The 18579-nt window shown below is 44.8% G+C and overlaps 1 protein-coding gene across 3 annotated transcripts in view; it reads left to right on the plus strand.

The window, feature by feature from the left end:
• Daam1 (dishevelled associated activator of morphogenesis 1) overlaps positions 1-18579 on the plus strand; it is a 158087-nt gene that overhangs the window by 54317 nt on the left and 85191 nt on the right. For all 3 annotated transcript variants that reach the window (XM_029484529.2, XM_085830438.1, XM_029484530.2), the window contains exon 2: positions 9414-9633. In XM_029484529.2, the coding sequence (XP_029340389.1) occupies positions 9451-9633 (183 nt within the window). In that variant the 5' untranslated portion in view covers positions 9414-9450. The remainder of the gene's footprint in view (positions 1-9413; positions 9634-18579) is intronic.

Here is an 18579-nt window from a genome sequence, read left to right on the forward strand (position 1 = left end):
TGAGTACATGCAGAAACTCTGTTGGCTCTTAGGTTAGTGGGTGGCTGGCAGGAGCTTCATGCCTCTCGCTCCTTTCCTGGCCCCAGCCTGTGTAGGCTCTAGTTTCCTTTGAATCAACTCTCGTTGTGGAAAAACCTTGGGAAGATAGCCAGTGAGTGATCCGCTCCCTTGGGATGGACAGACATCTTTAAAATGTGTGGCAGAGGTCCCCAGTGAGCCAGTTAAAACAGTGTGTAAATCAGTGCAAGCTGTTTGTCATCAGAACTGCCACGGTTCCCCTAACATGGGATACTCATTGTGCCTTGTTTTGTGGAAAGCAAATGTACCACAGCTCCTGGGTTGTCACTGGCACTGTCAAAAGAAAGGTGTTCTTATAGACTTGAAGCTTCTTGCCAATTAAAAAAACAGAAAGGCCTCAATCATCTTCCTCTCCATTCCCTAAAGCTGGCTTTACTTTCTGGATATTGCTGTACTCCGAGGTCTTGTTTGTTTTGGTAAAGTACAAACGACTGACTTTGAGCTGGACCACAAATGGATTGCACTGCTCACCCTTGGCTCAGCACAGTGCACCTGCTGCAGAACCTTTCCCTTTAATTGCTTCCTTGTGCTCGGCATAGGCATAGTCATCTGTAATACTGGAGATGGATTGCATCCTCAGGATGTCCTAGAGGTGACTTCTTCCTCTGCCCCAGTGCCAGAAGCTGAGATTAGAGAAGTGGTCTGGTTGAGGGCCCAGCTGTCAGGGTGGAATTCATCCTTTCTTTCAGACCGATCTCATTAAAAAGGAGCCAAAATGGGACACACAGGTTCCTAGTTTCAGCAACCACATGTGCCCTCGCGAGTAAAGAGAAGGGCCAGCTGCCCTGGTCCTCGTCATCTCCTCTAGGCTGTGAGCTCCCAGAGTGGTGCTCCATCTATGTCTCTAGCTCTGTCTGGAGTGGTGCTCCATCTATGTCTCTAGCTCTGTCTGGCACGTTGAGGGGACACAATGAAGATAACAAATTTAACATTTTTTTTTTCTTAAGCAAAGGATTTTCTAAGTGTAAGGAGCTGGGGAAATACCTAAAGGATTTTGCGGTGAGTCGACTTCCCATAGAGCTTAGTTGTGAGTGAGTTGACAGAGAAGAGATGAGCCAATTTCCCCAGGAATCTTTTGCTCTGCTCCAGGGAATTTTCAAACACCTTGAGGGTGAGTTCCATCTGCAAAGCTATTGCCAGCATCAAAACCTTGACTAGCAGCTGAGGAGTACTCAGTGCTTCAGTTGGTTATGAATGGTTATAAATGTTCTGGTGTTGTAAAACCAGATCCAAAGACAGTTGTGGGAGGAGCCATTACGGTCAGGCTCATTCATGCTTTGCATTCAGCAAGCATTTGTTAAAAGTATACAAGATTTGACCCTGCCCTCAGCGTCCCTGAGTCTAGTGGAAAAACAGACTCCAAAAGCACTGTTATATATGTGATGTGTAGTAGTGTGGCAAGAGTGTGTACCTGTCCCATGAAAGTGGCATAATTAGAGTGAGTTCTGAAAATGGTCTGATAAGGAAGGGAAACGTGGTCCGTTGAGATGGCTGAGAAGATAAAGGCGCTCACTGCTGTTACTGATGACTTGATCAAGCCCTGGAACCCATGGTAAAAGGAGGGAACTAATCCCTGAAAGTTGTCCTGTGTGTGCACAAGTGTGCACCTAAAAAGGAAAACAATGTATTCTAATGTATGGGCTCCGCCGTGCAACTACTACCAAGGTCTTATGGCGGCGGCGTGTGTCCACTTGTGGTTGGCCTAAGCTTAGGAGGTGTTACAGAAGTCTGATGATGAGGGCAGGAAAAGCCGGTTGGCCAAGGCTGGCATTGCAGTGTCTGAGTTTGGGCCTCTGCCCTCTTCAGCTCCCATTACTCACATCCTGGGCTGGCTTCTCCCTGACTCAGATTTGCCTGTCACCTCCCTGATCCAGGCCAGTGCACACATTCCTGTCTGGAAGCCTTTCTACTGACATTTTGCTCCTACTTTATCCATTAGGTCTCAGCTAAATGTCACTCATCAGGCGAGGCCTTCCCTGAGTGAGCGCCTTTTGGAACAGCTCAATATTAAATGCATGCCTTCGATAGTGAAGCACAGCCATTGTAGCCTGCAGTCCAGGGGCCTGTATGGGTATACCACCTGGTTTTTTGTTCTATGAACTAAGAATGGTTTTCACATATTTGATGGTAGCAAAAAAGGTTTTAAAAATACTGTGTGTGTGTGTTTTGAAAGAGAGGGTCTCATGTAGCTGAGACCTATCTTGAACTCACCATGTTGTGGTTCATTGTCCTGGACCTTCTGATTTTCCTGCCCGGACTTCTATAGTGCTGGGGTTACAGGTGCCCACCCACAGATCTTATTTTACGTGGTGCTGGAATGAAACCCTGAGTTTTGCCCACGTTAGGCTGCACTGCCTCACCTGACTTACATCTCAGCCTTGGGCGTTATAACCTTACGTGAAGTTCATGTTTCACTTTCTAGAGTGGTATGTTATTAGAACTTGGGTTCACCATGTTTACATATGTCTGTGGCTGCTTTTGTTGGAAAATGTCAGTACTCAATACTTGTAGCAGAGGCCAAATTTTCTACAGAGCCTACAGCATCTACTGTCTGGCCATACACAGGAAAGGTCTACTACCATCTGGCCTGAAAGCTAAGGGCCAGGGAGAAGAAACTATTGAAATCATCCTGTTGGGAGGTGAAAGGTGGCTGCCTCAGGCCAATACCCTGACGTTGGAGAGGGTGGAGACTGCAATCCAGCCTGACTGAGCAAGCTACTTCCCTGACTTCTCTATGTACATCCCACGCCCCACGCCCTGCCCTCCAGATTTTTCTGTGTTCTTTACCAGCAGCCCAGGTCTTCCTCAAACTTCTCCATTGGCTCCTGCTTCCTCCGTGTCATCTTTCTAGAGGTGATGGGAAGAGGTTCCGGGTGTGCGGAGCAGTGGGAATCACTGTGATCAGTGAAGGGCTTGAGGGGAGGGGGCCTGTGCGAGTGGCTGCTGCCTGGGAGGATGGTTGCGCTTACTTCCTGTTTTGATCTGTACCTGGGGATGCCGCTCTGAGAAGTGGCCTTCCAAATACGTGGATGAGCTGGCTGCCAGTTGGACATCTCAGCTATCCCTGTGCATCCTGGATAATTTAAAGGTGCGTTTAGTCAGTTGTGGTTCCATCGAGGAGCTAGCATGAAATCCACAACTTTGGGCCTTACTGAAGCTATGCATAAATTGCCTGTCAAGACTAAGGAGTGCTCCATACTAAAATTATTTCAATCAGGTTCTGACCTGTTGTAGACTCTGTAATTTATTGCGCATGTTAGAATTAGTCACACCTTCGTACTCTAATATTTATAGGTGGTATTTTCCTTTAAAATGCCTTGGGTCTTTGTTCTCATGGAGTTGACTCCTTCAAAGAGGGGAGAAAGAGCAATATCACAGATTACTGTAACTGTCAATCATGGCATCATGAAATGCTATGACAGTTCAGACAGGCCTAGCTGGGTATTTAGCAAGACTGCCAGGAAGAAGTGTCTAAACTTCTCAACCTTGAAGCCTGGGCATGAACCTTAAGACCTGCCAGGTGATGCCTACTGTGTGTTTCAGTCGACTTCATTTCCTTGCCTTTATTTCCCAGAAGTCTAAGTACACCCCCCCACCCCCCCCACCCCCCGCCAACCACACGGACCTGGACCTAAACAGCCTCTTACTTACTGTTAACAGGCTCTGCAGGACACTGACCTGGTGTCCAAGGATATTGAGGTTCCTGCCCTTTTGACACATACCACCAAAGACAAACACCAAGCGTTATGGTTTAATAAGATAAGTCTTGACTCCCTTGACTTAGTGTGCACCAACTGCCTACCTGGACAGAATCCAAGTCATGAGATTAGCTAGGACAGTGGTTCTCAACTGTCCTCATGCTGCGACCTTTTAATTCTGTTGCTCATGTTGTGGTGACCCCCAACCATAAAATTATTTTCGTTGCTAGTTCATAGCTGTAATTTGCTACTGTTATGAATCATAATGTAACTATCTGAAATGCAGAACCCCCAAAGGCTCGAGACCCACAGGTTGTAAAACTGAGCTAGAGAAAGTTTCACAGTGATTTGAGATTGTTGAGATATTTGTGCCACGCATTATAAAAACTAGCCATTTGCAACAGATTACAGGGAGTCCTTCCCCACAGGTATTCTGGTGAACTAGTTGTACAAACCACCATACCTTACTGTCTATTTTCTTCTTCTTCTTGGGTCTTTTAGAAGTGCCAGAGAAGGGACTTGGGACTCGATACATCTGTTTTGAGTATTTTTAACAGGCATTTTTTTTCCCACACTCATGTCCCTCTTCTAAATAATTGCATCAATTTTTTTTTAAATCTCTTTTCATTAATGATGAGAATATTGAGTGTGTCTTTATTGTAGCAATGTGGGACATACTAGAGGCTCTGTGTCTTAAAAATCCAAGGTGACTACACATACCACAGAGTCAACTGCTTTTGATAAATTTCTCTGATCCTTCTTATGCTCATCCATGTGGAGTTTTAAAATAAAGATGCGATACTGCAAACCTACAATTATGACCCTGTCACTCAGTACCTTCTCACAAAGGGGCTACTGTGACCCACCATCTTTGTGCCATTACAACGTATTTTAGATGATTTTCATCATTATTATTTATTATATGCTCCTGCTTATTGGCTGTTTAGATGGTTTGATGTGTGTGTGGGTAGGTGTAATGTGTGTGTGTGTAAACATCTTTGATTGCGTCTCTGAACATTTAAGGATATATTCCGAGAAGCAGAAATATTAGGTCAGAATGTGTACCTGTTTTAAGGCTTTGATGAGTTGCTTTAAAATATGCTGAGCCAGATTCCAGCTGCCATCCGCCTGCCGCAGATGTGTCTCATGGCCTAATTGCTCCGGAACAGGGTGGGAGGATGTTGACAAAAGTCATGAAGAACAAGGGACAACCTAGTTAGAGACGGAGAGGGGTACAAGATATTTGGGGGCATGAAGGGTGGCCTGTGAATAAAGTAGGGCATTAGTAACAAAATAGGAAACATGGGGAAACTGGGCTGAAATCCGGTTTGGAGCACTGGAAGCCAATTTAAGAATAGTACTGAGGGAGCCATTAGCAGATGTTTGAACAAGGAAATGAAAGCCCAGGGCTCTGCCTTGGGAAATTGAGGATGTAATAGACTGCCTCAGGTTATTCCTGCCTAACACCCTCCCGCCCCTTTCTCTCCAGGCACTGTCCCCTCTGCCTGTAGCCTGCCCTGCTTCCCCTTCCCGGATCTTTTGTCTTCCTTTTGTTCATCAAGAACTGTTTGCAGACTCTCCCTGGGTTCTTGTGTGGGTTTCCCTGGAGCTTGTCAGGCAGGGCTTGTCATATTACCTTTGTTTTAGTAATCTGAGCTATAGCTTGCTGCTCCCAGACTCTGAGTTCCCATTCTGAATCCTTAGGTGTTCACTGTGTATGGAGCACAGCAGGCACTGACAAACATTTGTCAGAGGACTCCCAGGCACTACATATGTTTTGTGTAACACTATACATGCTTACTTCAGACCAAGGGATGCATGCTGCAGGTCAATATGATGTCAGGTGCCTCAGCTCAGTTTGTATCTCAAAGCCAACATGACTGCCCTGTAGGCACCCCTCTCTCCCTCCCTTCATGATCCAAGGACCTGGAGTTGCAGATGCTGAGAAACCATGAACACTTTTGCATTTCAGACAGCTAAGGGATCGATCCCAGAGTTGTTTGGAAGCCTCAGTTATTCATAAAAGCCTTATCCAAAATATTAATGAGAAAAAACAAAAAAATGGTGGTGACATCTACAGACAGATTTGTAAGATGCTGAATGTTGATAAAACAATTTTATTTTTAAAACTTAAGGACAAAACCAAAGAGAGAAATCTCTCCAGAAGTAACTATTTTTAATTGCTGACACAATTGTTTCTAGTCTCTGTCCTGTTTGTTAAGTACAACAGTCCTGTGTAATACATTGTTCCTTAGGGCAAACTTAAGAGCCCAACTCTTCATCTTCATGTCCCAGTGTTTTTAAACTTTTTGGTGTAGCGCCCTTTAAAATGAGCTTGAATAGTAAAATTCAGTATTCCTTAAGTATTTACTGTCATGGCTCCTCCTTCATAAAATAGCAAGGATAATTCCAACTAGTGACAACTGCCGTGAACTCCGTCCTCCCGGCCCCTCCCCAAGGATGGAAGGATAGCGAATGGGATATTAAAGATGTCTGCTGTAGAGAAACACCAAGGTGACCTCTTCCAGAAAGTGCTGGTGCTTTTCTCAGGAGGATTCAGCCGTGCCACCCGACGGTGTTGGTACAGAGGTCCCTAGGCTGACCAGTGTGTTTTAGCGCGGTAACCCCTGGGAAGGTGCAGAGGCATATGGGGCAGAGTACAGAGGCTCAGATGATTGGCTAGCTTGAGCGTGTTTCTAATTGCAAGACGTTTTATAAGATGAGCTTGTTAAGGCATCCTGTTGTCCTGGGCATTGCTAAGAGGATCAGAGCCAGCCAGGATCTTCTTCCTGCGACTTTATCCCCTCTCACAGAGAGAGCTGCCTGTGTCGCTCGCTCGCTCACAGTTGTGATCCCCTGGCTTTCAGTTCCACCTTGGGATTGAAACACTCTGAACCCAGTCGGTATTATCAGCCCCGGGGGTTTTTCCTCCCCCTTGGGCCTTTTCTTGTCTTTTAGGAAGTGCCTGTCATCTGTGTGGGTGGACAAACTGCTTAGTCAGTAATTGTCAGCAAGGTGTCATTTCATCTCTGAAGTCAGCTGCCAGGGCCCTTGGGAGGGGCTTGGCATTCTCTATTGCAGCTGTACCACCCCTTTGGGGGATGTGGATCAGATATTCTGCATATCAGATATTTACATTTTGATTCCTAACAGTTGCAAAATTACAGTTATGAAGTAGCAACAAAGTAAGTTTAAGGCTGGGGATCGCCACACCACGAGGAACTTTACTAAGGGGTCGCAGCATTAGGAATGGTGAGAGCCACTGCTCTGTAGGCTCTCCAGCAAGTCACCTGGCCACTACTCTCCATCACCATGCTTGAGACAGGTCTCCTGTCTTCTGCTGCGCACGCGACGCCAGCCAGAGGAGAACATGTAGCTTCTCCTGTCTGCTCCCCACCTCCTGATAGGGGCACCTCAGGGGTATGGACCTGTTTGCCCTGCTGCTTTTACATGAGGATCGGGCTTGTGGGGGAAGCACTGAGCTCACTGAGCACGAGACAGTACTTGTTTTCCTGTGGACGAGACGACAAGCATTCGGAACATGGGTTTTCTTTAACTTGGGTTTTCACCAGACTCTATCACTTGGAAATAATTCTGAGACAAAGTATGGTTGTAATTCAAAAAGTACTCGACTCCTTAAAAATTTTTTTATGATAAAAACTCAAAGGGGTGCAAGTTAGAAAGGCAGAGAGATTCCCCCAACCCTTTTTACTCTTGAGGGACTGCTATTAGTATCTTTGTATGTATTCGTAGATCTTCTGAAAATGCCCTGTAATCCTGCAGGGTAGAGTGTGTGTACTCATGTGGCATTTGAGAGTTGCTTTTTAAAAAACTCTAGATATTTGGATGTCTTATTCTGTTTAATGAATTTATAATACTGTGTTGTATGAGCATGCTATAATTAATTTTATATTTCCCTTATTGGTGGACTCTTTTGTCTTTCTGTTTGGAAAGCCCTAATCCTATAGTTCTTGATTTGCCATTAATTTCAATTATGATAAGCATTTACCGAGTGACTCCTGTTTCTGACTCTAGACAAAGTACGTCAGGTCATGTGCTTGAGTTATAGTGATACCTATCCAACAGGAAGACACAGGCATAGAGAACAAAGTCAGAGAGGTGGGTGCCTGAGCATTTATTCAGTATTACTGAGTCGATCCACAGGAGGCAAAGGAGAATCTGAAGCAGGACTCTAAGGGATGCATAAGAGCTGACAAGAAAGCTCGGCAGGCAAAGGCTCGTGCCACCAAGACCTGAGTTCAATGCCGTGGACCTGCATGGTAGAAGGTCGGAGCTGACTTCCCCAAATTGTCCCTAGACTCCACACATGCACTGTGACACACACATGACTCCCCCCTCGCTCCCCCAAGTAAGTAAATAAATGAAAGAAAAAAACATGAAAACTTTAAGTTGAAAAAGAAGGATAATGAGATTTCCTAGGGACCAAAGGGAAAAAAAACCCCAATAATTTGATTCCCTGCCCTCTGGGGTTAATATTTATTTTTGAGATTATAGTATAATTACAACATTCTCCCTTCCTTTTCCTCCCTTCAAAATGTACCATAAACCCCTTCTACACTCCTTCAAATTCATGGTCTTTTTTTTGCTTTTGTTTTTTTTTTTTTTAAAGATTTATTTATTTATTTATTTATTTATTTATTTATTATATCTAAGTACACTGTAGCTGTCTTCAGATGCACCAGAAGAGGGCGTCAGATCTCATTACAGATGGTTGTGAGCCACCATGTGGTTGCTGGGATTTGAACTCTGGACCTTCGGAAGAGCAGTTGGGTGCTTTTACCCACTGAGCCATCTCACCAGCCCTTGCTTTTGTTTTTACTAGTTGTTATTGCATGCATGTATATATGTATTTTCATACACATATATTCCTAAATATAGCCTATTGAGTATATGTGTTGCATGTTTTCAGGACTGACCATTTGTCATCTAGGCAATCAGTAGAAAAGCTCTTTGCAACACCCACCTCTCCCAGCTTTCCTCCATTGTCAGTGGTTCTCTGTGTAGGGCTGAGGCCTTGTGGGCTTTCCTCATCCAGTTTGCCATGTTCATTGTGTTCTTGTGCTGTTCACATCTGGGCAGTCATGTTGGTGAGACTCGATGGGTGTGGCTTGTGATGTTACTAGGAGACACCATCTCACAGCAAAAGTCCTCCATCCTCTGGCTCTTAATTTTTTCCTAGTCCCTATTCAGGAAAGGTCCCTGAGCCTTAAGTGTGGGAGTGTTTTGTTGATGTGTCCGTTGGCATCGGGCTCTGCATTTTGATTGGTTACGGTTTTCCTGTAGTGGTTTCTGTCTGTGGCAATGAGAAGCTTTAGAAACAGCCGTTCCTGAGGAAAAGGGATTTCCTACAAAGAATGGCCCTCGCTGGCCAGGTCAGAGCGCAATGCAGGGTGCAGTGGCTGGAGCTGCACTGGTTACACAGGTGGCCTAAGGAAGTATCCACAAGGGAGTGGAAGGACATAAGCTCTCTGCCCAGTTAGGTGCCACCCCTCTACCCCTTCCTCCTGCAGGGTCTACACAGGGCCAGAAGCACAGGGAACTCTCTTTTGTGTTGGTTTGATTTTTTTCAAAATGTTTACCTGTCCTACTCAACCATGTCATGTTTTCTTTTCACAGAGTATAGAAATATCAAGAAACCGGAGAGAATTCAACCATGGCCCCACGGAAGAGAGGTGGCCGGGGGATTTCATTTATCTTTTGCTGTTTCCGAAACAATGACCACCCAGAAATCACCTATCGGCTTAGGAATGATAGCAACTTTGCACTTCAGACAATGGAGCCAGCGCTGCCCATGCCCCCTGTGGAGGAGCTTGATGTCATGTTCAGTGAACTTGTGGTGAGTCTCGGATGTCCATGATACCATGGTTGATACATCAGGGGAGGAGAGGAGAGGCGATGGGTGGGCTGGCTTGGTTTGTCCACTTTTGCTCCCTGTGTCTGAACCCTCACCATCCTCACTGAGATACGAGGGGGGGGGGTTGGCTGGGGGGGGGTGTGCATGGGTCTCAAAAAAAGTTGTATGACTCTACATCCAAGGGTTTTGTTGGTGCTTTGTGTGGGCAGAGGGATTTGGTGTTCAAAGAGAAGTAGGTAATGCATTCAAATTTGCTCCTCCTCCTCCTCCTCCCTCAGGCTCATGCTTATGTGTGTAAGGACCGTCTGCATCTACTTCACACCTTCTGGGATGCCCCAGAGTCCCCCACATCACCCCAACACATAGTATTAGTAGTATTTGAAAAGTAGTCATGCTTTTCAGCTTGTCTTTGATCTTCCGTGAAAGCCATTAGTCCCTAAGTACGGTATCATTACTTAGACTAATGATAGGATTGGAGGAGCAGCAGCTATGGGAAAGTTTTTATAGATGCCATCACACCGTAGAGGCCACTAGCCTCAAAGGAGATGATGGGGCCAGCGTAGGACCTGTTCATCGAGAGATGCAGGCCGACTCAGCACCTTCCCGTCAAGAGGACACTATGGCATCCTTTAAAGAGAGCTAGTGCAGAGATCTGCAAGGCCTTGCCTCAGTTTACTACTCTGAGTTTGTCTTTGTGTGTATAGAAAGTCAGGTGATTTTCCTGAGCCGGTTTTCTGAAAAGGGTAGGGGAAATACCTCCTCTCAGGTTTGATGCAGTACGTAAGCCAGAAGGAGCCACACCAGTAGGGTCTTGTGCCTGATTCTTAAAGGTGCTCCGTGAAGTCAAGGAGTGCTGTATCCTCACGGCCATCATTTTCTAATAGAGTTTGTTCTCCTTGGACCATGTCAATTGTGTGGCAGGAGCTAGAGAGTGTGGCCTCTTGCTTGATTCTTAGTGCAGAGAAACCGGAGGGGACTGCCAGGGGACTGACACTGTTGTTCCAGCTTTTAAAGATAAGAATTCAGAAAGGGAAAGATGAGCCAGCATGAGAGTCTGCGGAGCTGAGGTTTGCATTTTAGTCTCCCAAGGGGAGAAATGAGCCTATTTTTGAGCAGAGTTGATTAGGATAAAAAGAGATAGCTTATGATTGCATGTTTGTACTTTATGATATTGAATATTTTATCCACTCTCCCTTCTCTACTTTATGAAGAAATTTATTTTAGGTTTCAAATCAAAAAGCTATAACCAGCTGTGAGGGGGGTTGCTTGCAATCCCAGCACTTGAGAAATTAGGTGGGAAGACTGGGAATTCAAGGTCATCTTCTGTCCCACAGTAAACTCAAGGCCAGCCTGGGCTGCATGAGAGCACACAAGTACAAGTATGCAAACATGTACATATGCACACGCATGCACATACTCACATATGTGGCTAGGGATATAGTTCAATTGGTAGGTTCCTGCCTAGCATTCCTGATACCCTGTTGTCTGGGTTTTCCCATCTCTGGGACCACCCTGACACTGAGCACCTTAAGGGAGGAAGAGCCTCTTTGCTTTCAGACCACAGTGACAGGAAGGCATGGCAGCAGGGGTGTGGCACTGCTAGTTAGTCACACATGTCAGATGTCAGGAAGCAGAGACTTCAGAGATGAATGTCTGTCCTTTGTACACCAGTCCATGGATCACCACTGCCTACATCCAGGGTGGGTTTGCCTGCTCAGTAAAATCTTGCTGAGAACACCCTCATAGGCATACCCAGACTGTGTGTCTTAATGAGTTGTCAGGGAAGATTAGCCATGACACCTGGATTCAGTCCCCAGCACTGCATAAACTGGGTATGATGACTCAGGAGGATCAGGAATTCCAGGTCATCCTAGGTCCCATAGCAAGTGCAAGGCCACCCTGGGATACACGAAACCCTGTCTCAAATGAAATAAAACAAAGCACACACACATTCAAAAAAGTTAGACTTGGCCTCCAGCGGCTGATAGCAGCAGAGGGGATGGATCAGGAGAGTCTAGCATCACCAGAAGAGCAAAGTTCTTCCTCAGGGACCATGTATGTGCTTGTTGTGGGCTGGAGAGCAGGTGATGGGGATCACGGTCAGGGAAGACCTTTTAGCGAGTGACCTGTCAACAGAGTTAAAGGCTGGAAACAGAGGCGGGAGGTCATGTTAGTAGCTGTCCAGCCTCTCAAGCCAGCTTCAGCTGTGGCAGTGAAACCTTCATGGTCCCAACAGCGAAGCCTCACCCTGTGCTAATGCTGCACGCTCTCCCCAGGTCAGCTGCAGTTTTGCTCCCTGAAAGGAAACTGCAGTCTCTACTACACCTCAGCCTGCAAGTAGCATATCACTGGGGCCCACTTTTCATTGCCAGGGTAGATCACAAGGTCACGTTTGAGAACACAGCTAAGAAAGCATCTTTCTTTGTAGGGGTTGGCACCACTAGTCACATGGCCAAGGCTGAGGTCACCGAGATGACCAGAGGATGCATAGTCCTCTCCCAGGGAGGGGCTGTGAGTCACATGCCAGCATGGCTGTGGAGAAGGGCAGTCATGGTGCATTTATGGCTTGATTTTATTTCTTGCTCAAAGTGCTTTACAACCGAAAGTGTATCTCTGAGGAGAGGTGTGCACCACTGGTAGCTGAAGGCCTTGAGGGTTGTGGAGCTCCTGGAGAGCTAGCATCCCTGTATATCCTGCATCTGTGCTCCCTTCAGCTTGTCCTGTCAGACTCCTGAATTGAGACCTACCCAGGAGCTGGCAGTCGCGGCTCGATGTACATCTTGGAGACGGCTTCTCTGCATTCAGAGGGAGAAAATTCCACTCTCTGCTTACTAATGTCTCTATTGTGTAGGAGAAAATTGCCTACAGCTGCTAGTTGTTAAAAAACCAATGCCAAACCAGAACCTTAAGCCAAAACCATTGGAAAACAAATTATCTTGAGGTTTGTGTCTGTCCTGGTGAGTGACGATGGATTTTTGTCTACCTCTTACTTCAGGGACTTAGACCACAAATCCTTCCAATTGCCAGGGGAGGCCTGAGGCTAGAGAGGTGGGCTCACAGCCGCTTTTTCTCTGGGTTCTTCTGTGCAGTTACACAAGTGATCCTGCTGTACCTTATACCAGGAAGGGAGTGGCAGAGAGGGCCTGGCTCTTTGGTCAGCACTGCTGGCTGCCTGCTTTGCCTGCAGTCTAAGGGGATTTCTTTAAAGGCAGGTTCTATTTGAATTTGAGCTTGATTCATTTTCTGTAAAATGAGGATCAAACAATCTCAGTGAGAGAGTTTCTGTAAAGATTGAAGAAGATTACTAAAACAACATCAGAGACCAAACGCAAACCACCTAGCTGGATCTGGTATTACAAGACTGAATTCCAAGCTACTTGGGAGGTTGAAGCACGAGGCTCCTAGGTTCAAAGCCAGCCTGGGTAACGTAATGAGACCTTTTCTTAAATAAATGGAATGCTTTGTATATATGTCATGTGAGAGGGCCTAGAGTCAATCTCCAGATTGAAAGAAGGAAGTACAGAAAGAAGGAAGGAAAGAAGGGAGGGGAGAAGGAAGGAAAAAAGGAAGGAAGAGAGGAGGGAAGAATACAGGCAGGCACCTAGGACATGCATTAGAGTCTACAACTAAGTGCAGCAGGGTAGGAGGTAAGTGAGGTCTTTTCTGAGGACAAAACTCTCAGCAAATACCGAGTTTCCCCCTTCTTAGAATCTAATCTGCTTGCTGTGTGAGCTCTGACTTGCGGCCCCTTTCCCTCTGCATTTGCTGGAAAGCATCTTATCAGAGCGGGTTATTGTCCCTCATCCTGTCTGATGAGTCACTCGTGACATTCCTAAAACGTGAAACAAGTGACTTTCTTTCAGAACAGCATATTGCAGCCTTATCATCTCATTAATGAGGCAAACCTGGAAGGAGGGTGAGCTTGTGAGCCTTCAAAGAAATAGCCAGGAAGAGGGTACCTTTAGCAGTCTCTCCCTGCCACAAGCAGGACAGTAAGAATTGGAGGCACTTGACCCTTACCATTTATTGTCATCATCATCATCATCATCATTATTATTATCATCATTATTATTATTATTAATTTCTTCTGCTGGGGATCAAACCCAGGGCTTTGCATTTGCTGGACAAGTTCTGTACCACCAAGCTACACCAACCCACCTCCTGTCCCTTCAACTCACTACTTCTTAGGGTATTGTTTACCACAACACATTTACCTGTTTGCCACATTCATCTATGCAATATACACAGCCCTTACTGCAGGCACCATCAAAACCAATCTAGGCATTTTTGTTGCCCTTAAGATAACTCTCAGTGTCCACTGAGCATCACTTGCCATCCGTTCTGAAAACCCCTGAACTGCCTTATGTCTTGGGAATTTCTTGGAGAGTTTGAACAAATGGAACCACAACATGCAGACCTTAGTAACTGGCATCCTTTATGCAATATCATGATATCTAAATTCATCCATTGTGTGGGTGCCAGTTCTTCATTTCTAATCATTGCCAAAAAAAATCTCATTATAGAGATACATCACACTTTAAGAATCCACTCAACATTGATTATTATTTTAGATTTTTTTCATATTTTGCCAGCTAAGAACTATGAAATATGTTGTTATAAACATGTACAAAGAACTTTTTGCGTTCAAATATGTTGTGGCTTTCATGGGTACAGACCTACAAGCAGAGGAGCTTAGCCTAAAAGATTCTGTTTAACTTTGAGAGCTGTCAGACTGTTCCAAAGTGGCTGAACTGAGACACACACACACGCATTTATTTACTAATTAGAGTGTGTATAAGAGAGAGCATTATGTGATGTGTGTATGTGGGCACATATGCTACACCTATGGCAGTCTTAAAGACAACTTTGTGAAGTCAGTTTCCACCTTTATGTGATTTCTGGGAATTGAACTCAGATCATGAGGCATGTTCCACACGAGCCTTTACCCTGCTGAGCCATTTTGCCTGATGTAATCAACTTTTCAACATCTTTGCCAACACTTGTTTTTTATTCATCCTTTCCCACCTTCTTTTCAGTATATACACTCCTAAGGTATATGTATGTATTGTCTAAAATAAGATTTCCTGATAATTTCTAACTCCTATGGATTATTACAACTGAGTCACTCATTGACTGATCACTTGACACTGTGAGTTTTATGCCATTTAACCACATCCCACCTCATTCTTTACCCCTGCCTGTTCTCCTCCCTTACCCCCTCCATTTCTTACTCTTTGTTCTTTGCCTAGATCAAAATAAAGAGCACGACTGCTCCGTGGTAGCGGCAGTGCCTTACAATTAGATGCAGCTGTGTTCCTTCCATACTTAGATGGTCTCATCTGACTTATCTGGGAAGCACTCGACAACAGCCCTGTAAATTGTCTTGCTCAAGTAGCTTGCATTACAATATTTTCAATAGACTCCTTTGAGGAGAAGCAGACAATGTGTTACTCAGCCACAGATTGATTATTCTGATGTGAGTGTGTGGTAAGTGCCGGTCTGTGCTAGATTCCCAAGGAGACACAACACGGTGCTTGATGATGCTCTAGAGCAGGGATGACAGGCCACTCAACATGCAACCCTGTCACGTGTGACCCAGTGCTGAGAGAGGGGCCGCTTCCTGTCACGTGTGGCCCAGTACAAAGAAAGGGTAGCTCAGGCTCAAGCATGTGGTGTTTGTTTGTTTTTGTTGTTTTGTTTTAAGAGAAGAGGATTTATTTAACCAATTTTCATGATAGGTTTTCCTGGAATAAAATTCCCAGTCTCTCTTCCAACACCACTGTTCTTTGACCTCAGTCTCTCCCCCTGTCTCTACTAAAGTGTATTTGAACCTGATTTCAAGAAACACTCTTAAACTCCTTTAAGTCATTCTTTGAGAATTTCACAATATGTACAATGCATTTGGTCATGCCCACCTTCCATTTCCCTCCAACTCCTCCTACACACCCCACTCCCACTGTCTGCCATTCTTCTCTGAATTCCTGGTTTTCTTTTCTTAACCCAGTGGCTCTAATCATTGCTGTCCATGTGTGTATGGGTGTAGACCATCCACTGGAGCATGGCCAGCCTACTTCCCTGAAGAACACGGATGCTCCTATCTTCACAGCCTTCAGTTGTCAAAGATCCTCGGCTAGAGATAGGTCTTTGTGAGCCCCCACTCCATCTATGCCAGGATTATGACTGGTTTGATCTTGCATCGGTCTTGTGCAGGCAACCACAGTTGCTGTGGGTTCATGCGTGCAGCAGGCCTGTCATGGATACAATTCTGCGGTTGTCGTCTGCGCTGGTTTTTATTTGTCAACTTGGCATAGTCCTAGACATACCTGGGAAGATGAAATCTAACTTGAGAAAATGCCTTCACAAGATTGGCCTGAGGGCTATTTTCTTAATTAATAATTGACACAGGAGGTTCAAGCCCGGGGGCGGGGTGGGGGGGGTGCTGTCACTCCTGGACAAGGTCTGCAGTATATAAGAAAGCAAGCTGAGCACACCAGAAAACAGCACTCCTCTGTGGCTTCTGCTGCAGTCAGCTCCTGCCTCCAGGTTCCTGCCTTTAGTTCCTGCTTTGACTTTCTTCAGTGATGGGGTGTTATCTGGAAGTATAAGATGAAATAAACCCATTCTTCCACAGGCTGATTTTGGTCATGGTTCTGATCACAGCAACAGAAACCCAACTAAGACACTTCCTAATGTCTTGCTCTTACAATCTGTGCCCACTTCTCTGTTGTGTTCCATGAGTGCTGTTGGCAGGGAATGTGTCTTAGGGTTTTACTGCTGTGAACAGACACCATGACCAAGGCACCTCTTATAAAGAACAACATTTAATTGGGGCTGGCTTACAGAGGTTTAGTCCATTATTATCAAGGCGGGAGCATGGCAGAGTCTGGACAGACATGATGCAGGAGGATCTGAGAGTTCTACATCTTCATTTGAATACTGCTTCCAGGCAGCTAGGATGAGGGTCTTAAAACCCACACCCACAGTGACATACCTACTCCAACTGAGTCACACCTTCTAATTGTGCCACTCCTTGGGCCAAGCATATACAAACCATCACAGAGTATATTGTCCCATTTAGGATTGAATACTCCACAGTTACTCATTCTGTGAGTCTCTGTCCACTACAATTTATTAATCACTGTCCACTACAGTAATAAGCTTTTCTGATGAGGATTGAAAGGTACACTCTTGGCATAGTGATATATCTTTAGAAAACATTTGGATTCACCTCTGTTTAGTAAAGCAATAATGGGCTCTCTCGTGGGTTCGATGCTCTCCCAACCATGCGCTCTTGGCCAGGTTTATAACACTGGGCATGAGTTCAGCCCTGTGAAGTGGGCCTTACATCCAATCAGAAAACACCTGGTTACTCCTGTAACATTGATGCCACTATTGCACCAGTGAGCATATTTTATCAGGTCTGTCATTACTGTAGCTCTCAGACTCCATAGCTAGGCAAGACTGTTGATGACTCAGAAGCTTGCCTAGCATTTCCTGGCACCATGAAAGCTAACTATTAGGGAGGGATCTTGAGTCACTACTAGGTTCATTTCCTTATGTTGTATCACCCAGCGCTATGGTGTTCTCAGTGATGGGAGCTAACCATCATGGTCTGGTGAAGAACCAAGAGTGAGGCAGTGGGCGCTTCGTTTGTGCAGCTTATGGGACTCCCAACATCGCTTCCTTTGTTCGGCTTACAGCTATACTCCCATATAGGTGGTTCTGTTTGAACTGAGGTGTGATTATATGTGTTTATTTTATTTTATTACTTTATATTTTAGAAAGCTTTTGAGACTACAGATTATTCTGTCCTGCTAGCCATGAGAATTACCTCCTTTTTAAAGGTTTTTGAAATCACTTCTCTTATTACTGGGGCTATTATAAGCTCTTTTTAATAATAAAATTCTTCTGTTATCATCAGAATCAATGAGAAGTTGTATCATGTTTTAGCTCCTCATTTTTTTAAATGTGCCTTTGTACTAAACTAAAACCATGGCTAAGAATAGAAAGATTTTTACAAGAACCATTTAGTTCCCTGTCTCCAGTGGAAGATGGGGAGAAAATGGGTAAGCAGGAACTGTAAGTTTAAACTGATAGAAGAAAAAATTCTGGTTGTAAGGAGTAATGGCTTTGATCTATTGTTTTTAAATTAGAGCATTAGGATTTCTGGTAACCAAGCAGAGGAAATCAGATTTTATACATAGAATACCTTCAGAGCATTCAGCTGTCTAGAAGTCAAGAACCAGAATCGAATGAAAGCATTGGGGTTTATTCTTACCTGACAGACTAATAAAGGACGAAAGGAATGTCTAGCTAAAGGACACAATTAGTTGACAGTGAAGGAAAAAAAAAAAACAAAAAAACAAAAAAAAACCCAACCAAACCATTGAGTAGATTTCCAGTGGCACTTGGCGTTTTTGAGTAAATTAACCTGATGTGTTCTAGGTAAGAACTGCGTATGCCAGTATGATAAGGGTTACGTCACAAAGGGAAGTGGCAGTGTAGATATGGACATAAGTGTGTTCCGTGCTAAAGTTCCTGTGCACATGTGTGTGTGTTTGTCACTGTGGTGTGACCTGCTGCCAATGAGCAGTTGGCTTAAAGGAGATAAAACTGATCATAAATGCAGAACTTGGTAAGCAACTGCTCTGGCCCTGAGATCAGCTGATGGTTTATAATATAGGCTAATGTTGATCTGTGTGCTTTTACCTGCCTGTATCTGTTGTGCTTTTTCAGAGAACATTGTATTGCTTCTAAAATCAAAGAAGGGCTGGGAGCAGAGTTTTATCCCAGTAGATGTTATATATTTCTTTGTTCTGGCATAGACCCTGATTGCTAAAAAAAAAGAATCCTTTAGTGGTCAAAATGCCTTTGTAAGTTTTCTTCTAGTCCTCCCTCACCAGAGCTGAGGGAAAGACTCTCTCTTCC

The sequence above is a fragment of the Mus caroli genome, unplaced genomic scaffold (genome assembly GCF_978045245.1).
Source record: "Mus caroli unplaced genomic scaffold, Mus_caroli_1 scaffold_14, whole genome shotgun sequence".
Taxonomy (NCBI): Eukaryota; Metazoa; Chordata; class Mammalia; order Rodentia; family Muridae; genus Mus; species Mus caroli.